Here is a 10522-nt window from a genome sequence, read left to right as displayed (position 1 = left end):
GGCCGATATCCGATATTCAGTTTTAAGGCCGATACAGGCCGATACCGATAGGGGGGCCGACTATATCGTGCATCCCTAAAAAATACTTTTTACCTTCTGATCACAGCAAATATAGCAACGCTGCTCTGTGGCATTGAACACAGGAGCATCAGATGCACCTGGACACACTTTACTGCACGCGCTTCCAGAGTACCAACAAATGCATCATTTTGGCAGCAAAATCCCCCCCAACTTCCAGCCACTGGCCTTCTTATGGGCGTGCACATTTTTTTTTTTACCGTGACTCAACCCGTTCACTGAATTACAGGGTCTGACCAAGAGATGATGCTTCTCAGCCAAGGGCCCAAATTTAGAATGGCTACTACAGTAAAAGTTACATTTAAGAAAACAGGAGAGTTATTTTCAAAACCTTTTTCTGACTATGGTATTTTTCAAAGCTGATTTCAGATTTAATTTACTTATTTTCATTTTTAAAACCAATTGCTGCTTTTAACAACATTTAACCACAATGAGCAGCCTAGGCCCCATCCAAACGGGATGAAACTAGATGAACTAGAAGTTTAACTACATTTCAAAACTGGGGGTTTAAAGAAACTAATCATAATGTTTTTAAATAGTCTCTCAATTGTGGCACGAAAAGGCCAAATAAAACGGAAACGATACAGACCATAATAGGTCTGATTGGATTATACTGAAGGATAATTGTTCTGGAATAGCTCTGAATGCATCATTTGTTTGTAGTGACACTAAACATGTCACAGAAACAGGTCGCCTCCTTCCTTGGTTTCTCCTCTGTCTGCATCTTTCACACATGCGCTAATGGAGGAAATAATCAACAGCATAAATATGATTGGATTTCCAGACTTCCTGTCTGAATGTTGTATCCGTGAAGTCTTGCATCTGTCCGTCCCTCCATCTGCTTTTCTTAACTTTAAGTAGTTTTTAACCTAAAACATGTGTTTCTAGGACTGTAAGGGTTCATTGAATTAATCAATGACATCCATTCCTAATATTGATTAAAGTCTTTTTTTTTTTTTTTTTTGCCTCAAGGCGGGTGGCTAAGCTAATGATAGCCTGCTTAGCTGATAGAGGGAGAAAGAAGCACAGAAAAATAAAAGTTGGTAAAGATTTTCATTCATCCAGATCCAAAAAAGAAACAAACCAGTAGACTTTGTTTTTTTTCCAAGTTTGAAGTGAACCAGGTGGCTGAGCTCCTCTGCAGCAGTTTAAGGCCGCTGTAGGTACCAGATATGCTCTGGTCCTGCGCATGCTGGTGACGTTACGCTACAGGAGTGGCTGAACGTTGCCACATGACGTAAAACATTGTGGTTGTCCAGACAACGATAACAATGCAGCGTCCGTGTGCCGAGTCGGGAGCATCTGTAATGTTAGCGTCTCTAAAGACCGATAAAGTTTTACCTGATCAATAACCAAGCTAAAAAATATGTTCATGATGAACGTAATAGAGAACTGGGTGGCTCTGTGGCTAGCTGTGCTAGGTAGCTAACAGGTTAGCATCTTTTAGCTTGGTCAGATAGCCAAAAATCCACTGGACTTTGTTTCCAAGTTTGAAGACGCTTCGCTTCACATCCAGGAAACTTTTGCAATTCAAAATGTCAGAAATAGCGTTTGAGTCTTTATGGACCAAAACAAAGCCTCGTTTTTGCTCAGAAACATGCAAGTTGAACCAACCCCTTTGGAATGGAGGTCATTTTGTTTCTTTTAGTCTGCAATATGCGAAACCTGTCTATGTCTCTGAAAGGGGGGGTCGTTACAACGGCTGTAGTATAATAACAAACACCAGTATGAGATTAGTGATTTTTTATAAAGAATATTTTAATAGAATTTTAACAACAGAGTGACATCAAAAGAACCAAAAATTTGTTTCTAGAGCTTCTTTTTTTTAAATGAACTTTGAAATGATGAACACAGACAAATATTATTGCAAAAAAAAAAAGGGGGGGTCCTTGAGGGTGGATCTGTTTCAAGTGCTACTAGAAAATATTTTATAGCCTTTGCTTTACTTTTGGCACGTCGTGCAATCTTACTCCGATGGAAAGATGCCTCCCCACCATCTCATTCACAGTGGCTGCAAGATATTATGTCTTGTCTAAAACTCGAAAAGATCAGGTACTCACTTAAACAGTCTCTTGATACATTTGAAAGTTTGTGGGGCCATTTCTTGAAAGCATTTCCAGCTCTTTAATTGCTCAGACATGCTCAACTGCACTGATTCTACCTTAGGCGGGTCCTGAATGTTGTGGCAGTGACGGATTGGGTGATGGGGAAGGGGTTATTTTGTTTGTTCTATTGTATTATATCTTTGTGCTTCACTACTTGACTTGTTTTATTGTAGTTGTCATGCTACTAAGTCTATATTTCTTTTACTTGAACAAACTTTTGTATGAGCAACTTGTTCAACTGGCTTCTATAAGCCTACCTTGCAACACCTTATAACTGTGCTCTGTTTTTTTGTTTATGTAAAACTCAATAAAAAATATCTTGAGTAAAAAAGAAAAAGTTTTTTTAAAGTCATGCAATATTTTTCGGCTTAAAAGGACTTTTTCTTATCTGGAATCTAAATGGCTCTTTGGATATGATGGTTGCAGACTCATGATCTAAACACCTGTTTTCTAAACCTTTGTTATATCTTTAGCAGATTGTTTGAATAGAACTGTTGTTGTTGTTGTTCTTTGCGGGTAATATAATTTAGTTGGATCTGAATGGAGGCGATAGGATGCAGAGATTAGGCTGCTGAGAAAGGAGAAGAATTTAATCAGTTGTAGTTGTAACTGTCCACCTTCCTGCTCCTCACCTGTTTGTTTTTGTTTCTCTCAGGCTTCCTGCTGTTTAAGGACTTCTGTATGAACGAGATCGACGAGGCTGTGCCTCAGCTCAAGTTCTACGAAGAAGTAAGTGGGAGGCGGCGGTGTGTGCCTGGCACCGAGCCCTCTAATCCAGCTCAGTCTAATTCAGCCGTCCCAGGAAGTCCCCGTGAGACCGAGTCCCGTTTCTGTTTCAGATCAAGGAGTACGAGAAGCTGGACTCGGAGCAGGAGCGCCTGAGCCGCAGCCGGCAGATTTATGACGTCTACATCATGAAGGAGCTGCTGTCCTGCTCACATGTGAGGATGCACCTCTTAGTCAGACACTGCGTCACTGGCGCACTCGGGGTCAGACACCTGCTGGTGGTCAGGCGGCCGCTAAGCTGTTGGTCCCACATCACCCTGCTGAGCGGATCCTCAGATTTGACCAAAAATAAGGAAAAGAAACATGATTCTGTTTCGTGTAAAACCTTATCAGAGGCTGGAGCATATAGATTTATTATCAGTTTCATATTGCTAATGCTGTATTTCTTCAAACTTTGTAAAATATTTATATTTTTACAAAGAGCAAAGGTTCCTTTCTCTGTCTGCTGTTCTATAAATCTAGGGGTCCCGATACAAATCTTTCATCTACGATGACATATTGCAGCATTGAAAGGCGGCCGATACCATTATTGACCCGATATGGGTTCAGCACGAATCATACCGGCTTTTATTATTACTGATTTTGTTGTGTAGGATTTTAATTCAATTCACCTGAGTTTATTTATATAGCGCCAATTCACAGCACGTCACCTCGAGGCACTTTAGAGACAATTCAACTAGATCATACAAGTTTTCTATCTAAGCAAAACCAGCTGATTGCATCAACTAATTTACTCCTCAGCAATCCCTCACACTAAGCATGCTTGTAGCGACGGTTGAGAGGAAAACTCAAGTCAAGTCCAGAGGCAGGGACATAATCTGGATGAACTGACTCCACAGATGAAGTTTTCAGTTGGATTCTCACCTAAAAACATATTAAAACCAGTTTTTACCCACAGATCACAGCAAGTATAGCTGCCATTCTTCCAGGCAAAGAAAGGATAGGGTAGCTCCGTCCAACATGCATCAGACCCGCTTTTCCACCATACAGCTAGAGCAGCAAAGATGCTTCAGCCGCGCATCAGAATTAAACTTGTACAAGGGTCAAAAAGGAACCGGCACGCGAGTTTTTGCTTCCTCTCTGCTGTAATAGCTCATCCTGGCTGAGGGTTGCAGGATGTTCTACTCCTACAGTGGACGACGCATAGATGTGTCATCCAAGGCTGACGGTCATTTCTTTTTCCAAGAGTTCCCAGTCTGCTGATGGTGATGATATTTGTAGCCCAAATCATAAGACATCTACAGATGTTTATATTTATAACCTCCTACCAATAGGAGTCGTTATTCCTGTCAGCGTAGCCACGCGGTGCAGAAGATATGGGTCCAAAGAGGGACCTGGATGCTAAAAGGGACGCTAATCACCAACCTTAACCCTTAAAGCCTTAAACCCTTCAAAAAAAAAAAAGCTGAAGGTGCAGATGAGACTAAAACTAAAGAATTCATCTGTTCACTTGCTTCTTGCTGCTTGGAGGAAGTTTTGCTGGTTAATCATGATTTACAAAGAAAACCAAAACAAACTGAAAAATGACTTTATTCTCATAATAACTGAGCTCCATGTGAAGTTAGTGGCTGTTGATTGGCTGACCTTTATTATTCATCATAACTTTAACTGAGCAGATTGACATGACTTTATTGTATTGATGTTCAGTTGTAGTTAATTGGAGCCAAAGTCATACGAATTTCTTCTGTTATCTAACTTATGACAGGTTTTAGGAAAGCAGATTGTTTGGCAGCAGATTCTTAATTTCATCCCCGTCTTTTTTTTTATTTCAATTCAGTTCAGTTTATTTCTATAGCACCAATTAACAACATGTCATCTCAGGCACTTTGCAGTTCACCAGATCATACAGTCAAATTACAGATTAAAAGTTTTCTATTTAAGAAAAACCAGTTGATTACAGTGACTCTTCAGCAATCCCTCACACTGAGCATCCGTGTAGCAACGGTGGAGAGGAAAAACTCCCTTTCAACAGGATGAAACCTCCAGCAGAACCAGGCTCAGTGTGAGTGGCCATCTGCTGAGGCCGACCGGGGTTCAAGGAGACAGAAGCAGACATAGAAAAAGAAACCGAGATAAAAAAGGCAACTGTAAACCAGCTCCACTGGCGGCCCCGTCCAGGAAACGGACAGCGAAGCAGACGAGCTCCAAGTCAGCTCACATGTCCACATCCAGCCAGTCAGACAGAAAAACAGGACTACACTGAAAAACAGGCCGATCTCCATCATCTACAAACAAAGGTGTTGATGGCAGCAGCACAGCTGATATTTCTCTCCAGGATGGAGTCACAGCCAAACAGGACCAGACGAGGCAAAGCTACTATGAGAAAAAAGGAGAGAGCAGAATGTTAGAGATTGAACTAACAGATTCTGCAGAGTGGGAGAACAGCAATTTTTAGCAGCATGTAAACCTTTTTAAGCTAAATGAAACTCTCCAATAATCTGGTGTTCTTCTTATCAGAGAAAAGGTGTTTAGCTGATCTCTGACCGAGGCAGCGAAGCCAAGTAAGGAAAAGGAGTGTTATGCTGATGTAGCTACTCAAAACACTAAAGCCTTATTAAATGCAGAAGCTGCAGCCCCTCCATTATGGAGTTCCCTCCATCTTTATTGACTTCAGGTTTTTGCAGGAATTATCCTGAATGTTGGTGGAAACCCAAATGCATCTGTGGGCTGTGTGTCTGAGATAGTAGCTCCGCCTGAATGCATTCAGGATGTGATGCTGCTGAGGCCACTTATTCTGCTCATCCCACTTCAGGATCACTTTGGCCTTCACATTTAGCAGCTCACATCAAGAAGTCACTCCTAATTTTAGGTTTTTAGATCAGTGGGCAGAGCGTTACAGATATGTACAGGGGTCGAAAAAGCAGCTTCTTTTTTATTATGTTAGTTTTATGGGAGGTTTGGATAAAGAAATAAACAAAAGGTAGAAAATAACGATCATGGGTGTGAAAGGGCGCAATTCTTCATAGAAATAAGACTTTGAAAGGTGGCCGTGGCCACATGTTCTGTACTTTTTCTTTTTGCTGGTGTCCTTATGGGCCTTAAATTGTACAAATTGTTCTCATTTATTTTACTGCTGTCCCATTTTATATTAGTTATGATGAAAGTGTCCTGTTTTTTAGAGGGGGGGGGGTGTCTCTGCTGTTAATATTTAAAATAGAAACATAAACATATCTATTGCCTCCTGTTCTCTTCCTAATTGATCATTTAAATAAATATATATATATATATATATATATATATGAATAAAGTTAATTGAACTGAAGAAAACCTCCCGCTGCCTCTGTTTGAGCAGCAGACGAACCCGGGGGACACAGTCTCTGCACAGAGGAAGCAGAAGTGAAACTGCTGCTCAGGCTGCATCTTTAATGACTCTTTGCTTTATTTGCAGCCATTTTCCAAGAAGGCGGTGGACCATGTGCAGAGTCATCTGGCAAAGAAACAGGTCCCACCGACTCTTTTCCAGGTAAAACAAACTTCCTACAAACGTCTCTGTGCTTCTGCAACAACTCGCATCGGACAGTTTATAACAGGGCTCCCGCCGATTCTTAAAGGAAAAGTCCGGTCAGCAAGAAGTGATCAATGGATCATTATTTATACCTAAAACTAATACGTGCGCAATGATTTAATGAATTTAGCTTTGATAAGTACAAAAATGCACAATAATCACTGAGTCTGGGAGCAGCCATTTTTGCCCAAATATAGTAACGAGCAGTGAGGTCACAGTGTGGTAAGCCTAGCGCCCTTCTCCCCACTCCAGGTGTGACGTGTGGTTTCTAACTTTTTGCTTGTGGACACCAGCAGAATGCTGCGACCTGGGCGTTAAAGGTGTTTGACTTTTTACTCCATGATCCGTTTCTTTCCATGTCACCCTGACTGCTTATAGAGTCAATCCACTGCAGGTTGAGCAGATCCCAATCTCTGCAGATTATTTCATTTCAGTCTCAGCTCGCCACAAATTGCAACAATTTCCCAGGATTGGCTGGGAAAGATTATGAAAAGTTGTTGAAAAACAAAAAACAACTGGCGCAGCTACAAAGCATTAGCCTGACATAGTCCGACTCAATTCTAGTCAGAATATGAGTCTGATTCTGCTCCATAGAGCTGTGATTATGGGGCGTGTTTCGAACGAACCAGGAAAAAAAATGCCTCTGCACTCAATTGGATAGACCTACAACCAATAAGAGCAACGGAGTGCGTGACGTATGTTAAGCGAGGCATAGTTGTTGTCCACAAAAATCAAAGCGTGCAGTTGCACGCCTAGAATAAGAAGATGAGACTTGATCGCGTTTCTCTGTTCCTCTTTTAAAATTAATTTGCTGTTGATATCTTCTAGAACAGACCTAATAGCAGAATCTACTTACCTCAACTCTCCAGCGGCAGCCATTGTTGTTGTCACCCAAGCGTGCATTGGTCACGTGGTTGATTACGTTACTGTTGGTCATCTGTCCATCATCGTATAAAGCCCGCCCTGACAATTTGATTGGATCGCCTGACAGTGGGCGATAATACTCGCGCTACTATGGAGCAGAGCCAGACCGAACTTCCCCGACCTCAAACTTTGTGGGCGGGACTAAGTTCGGAATGGCACCCAGGCTAACAAAGCATAGCCCCACTAAGTCAAAGCAGCACCTTTTAAACCAGATAGAGGATTTTAACAGGACTTTATTAAAAATATAATGAACTACATTTAAAGAAAATAAAAAAAGCAGCAGTAAAGGCTGTGAAAAGATTAAAGTTTTTTATTAAAGGAAAAGTCCGGTCAGCAAGGAATAACCAATAGATCATTATTTATTAAAAACTAACATGTTGGGGTGATTTAATGGCCAACTATAGTAACACTTCACTCCTGACATCTTCCAGCAGTGACGTCACGGTGCGGTAAGCCTAGCGCCATTCTCCCCGCTTTACAAGCTAAATCAATGGGAACTACTAGACACATCTGCAATCAACAACAATTATTGAAGATTTCCAGAGGACTTCACCATTGAAATTCACCAGAGCTATAGTGAAACTGACAATGCCCACGTGCATGGCAGCCGGATGTTGGAATACATCGGGAAAAATTGAAAAAGAATATTAATTATTTCACCTTTCTGATTCCTGATCCTCCACGGACGGGTTTGTCGTTGGATTGCCAACTTGAAGAGGGAGGATTTACCATCAAACTTCTGACCAGAGAAAAAACCCGTAATATGTAGCCAACATTTGGAAGAAGAATATTTTCAAGATGACTTGGATAATAGCGCATTGTGACAAACACCAGATACAGCACTGGGACTTGATCAACAGCCGATACCGCACCGTGACGTCACTAACCAGTAGGTGGCAGTAGTGTTCTTTGACAAACATGGATGCCTCCAGTAAAACACATTCAAATGAAAATTACTCTTAATTAAAAACACTTATCATTTATTGAACAGTATGTAATAATTTCATATTTAAAGTACTTTCAGAAGTTTGAATTCTGAATATGACCGGACTTTTCCTTTAACAACAAATATATACAACACATTTTTATACTAAAGAAAAAAATGGACCTGAAACCATTAACATTATTAATCAATTAATGAAATTATTGTCAAGTAATTTGCTATTTTAAGGGTTAAATTCAAGTAAAACCCTGCTGAGAAAAAAACGAACATTTTTCCATTTTAAATTGTAAAAGTAGCTTCTATATGCTTGATTTGGATCCCTGGTGATATTCTGTTAAAGCAGCACCGGTTAAATTCTGATCCAACTGTTTTTCCAGATTAATCAATAGATTAATAGATCAATAACTGCACCCATAAAGCTCGCAGCTGTTGGTGGAGCTCTGCTCAGAGCTGGTTTTATAGTAAACTAGGAGAAAACGAGGATTTGATTGGCATCAAAGTGTTCAGGAAGTTTCCTTTAGCAGAGCTTTATAAACACAAACTCACTGCAGTGTTTCTGCAGTGAGACCTGGACACATACAGGCACATGACTCCTGGAGTTCTTCTTATATGCTTCTCATTTAGCTCTCTTTAGCCCTGTTTCCTAAATTAGAAGCCTTGTCTTTATTCGCCTGATGGCGGAGCAGCTGTGAAGGTCACGGGCCTGAGCTGCAAATCAGATTTTCTATGTCAACAAGTTCAAGTGCCGTCAACAGATTTTTGCACCTAAAATAAAGATAACATCTCCCCTCGGTTGTTCCAGTCTATAAAATGTTCCTATTTTAACAGCTTACCAACCTGCCCAGATGAAGATTTGCAGTCAGTCAGACGCTGGTGTCCATTTCATCAGCTTTAGGAAACAAATTGTTCTTTATCATGGAAACTCCTGAGGTTGTTTCTCATTTTTCTGCCATCATGAGATCCTCTCTGCTCTGAATTTATTATATTAGAACAAACTAAATGTCCTGTTTTATATTTTTACATGAATTCAGTGATATAAAAAACCTTTGGCTTAGTTTTTGAGCTTTACTTGATGAATGATCTTGCAGGAGTGCGTTGGTAAATTGAATCACTATTTTCCTTTTTTTAGCTCCCAGTCTGTTTGTTGCTCTGTTTACTCTTTTATCCCCTGTGGCTAACTTTAGCCCTAAAACGTCGTCCACCTGCATTATTACTCAATAGTTAGATGCTACATCCAGCTGCGACTGAGCGATCGCAGCCTGTTTACGGTAGCTGATCAAATGTTGGATGAAATCCCAGTTTTTACGATGAAACTTATTGAAGCTGATCTCTCTGTGTCGCCTTCTGCAGCCGTACATCGTGGAGATCTGCGACAGCCTGAGAGGGAATATCTTCCAGAAGTTCATTGAAAGGTGAATAAAGGGAAACGGCTTGCATGTTTCTGTTTCTGGAGTCACATGTGACCCTCTTTCTCTTCTGTCCTCAGTGACAAGTTTACTCGGTTCTGCCAGTGGAAGAACGTGGAACTCAACATTCATGTGAGTATTCTGGTAAAGATACACAGTCATCCAGGTCATAGTCATTTAAAAAAAAATCCACTGGACTTTATTTCCAAGTTTGAAGACGTTTTGCTTCCCATCCAGGAAGCTTTTTCGATTCAAAATGGCAGGAATAGCGTTGAGTTTGAGGCTATATACAGTAGCCCGACGAGGCCTTATATTTGTTTAGAAAACATGCAAATTGAAGCAGCGAAGGGGTCTGCCCTTTGGAATGGGGCACAGATGCTTGCCCCAAGAGCGAACCTCCTTCGGTTGAGAATCTGAGGTACATCTACACCTTATGGACAAAGGACATTCTTTTGAGGACCAGAATGTTCACATTTTGGACTAGAAGACAGGTGGATTAAGAGTGGCGTGAAGGAAGCCTTCTATGTTAAGAAAGAAACCAACCTTAAACAGATTTCTGCTTTCAAAACTTACAAAGCAGCAGTTGAGTTGATTCCTTCCCACTGTCATCGCAACCCCCTCCCCTATACAGAGGGTCATAAGACCCCCCTCTTTTCAGCCAGGCCAACAGTTCCCTTTAACGACCCCCCCTTTCAGAGACATAGACAGGTATATGGGGTAGGGATGGAACGGTTTATGAAAACCGTCCGAACCGTTCGGTTCGACTGTCTCTGTT

The 10522-nt window shown here is 41.0% G+C and overlaps 1 protein-coding gene across 1 annotated transcript in view; it reads left to right on the top strand.

The window, feature by feature from the left end:
• LOC107101402 (beta-adrenergic receptor kinase 2) overlaps positions 1 to 10522 on the top strand; it is a 107352-nt gene that overhangs the window by 59352 nt on the left and 37478 nt on the right. Inside the window, exons 3-7 of the mRNA XM_015400296.1 lie at positions 2839 to 2912; positions 3023 to 3124; positions 6358 to 6432; positions 9692 to 9753; positions 9828 to 9879. Coding sequence (XP_015255782.1) covers positions 2839 to 2912; positions 3023 to 3124; positions 6358 to 6432; positions 9692 to 9753; positions 9828 to 9879 — 365 coding nt within the window. The remainder of the gene's footprint in view (positions 1 to 2838; positions 2913 to 3022; positions 3125 to 6357; positions 6433 to 9691; positions 9754 to 9827; positions 9880 to 10522) is intronic.

This window comes from Cyprinodon variegatus, unplaced genomic scaffold (genome assembly GCF_000732505.1).
Source record: "Cyprinodon variegatus isolate N-32 unplaced genomic scaffold, C_variegatus-1.0 Scaffold1091, whole genome shotgun sequence".
NCBI lineage: Eukaryota > Metazoa > Chordata > Actinopteri > Cyprinodontiformes > Cyprinodontidae > Cyprinodon > Cyprinodon variegatus.
Note: the sequence above shows the minus strand (reverse complement) of the source record. Positions and strands in the feature narration are given on the sequence as shown.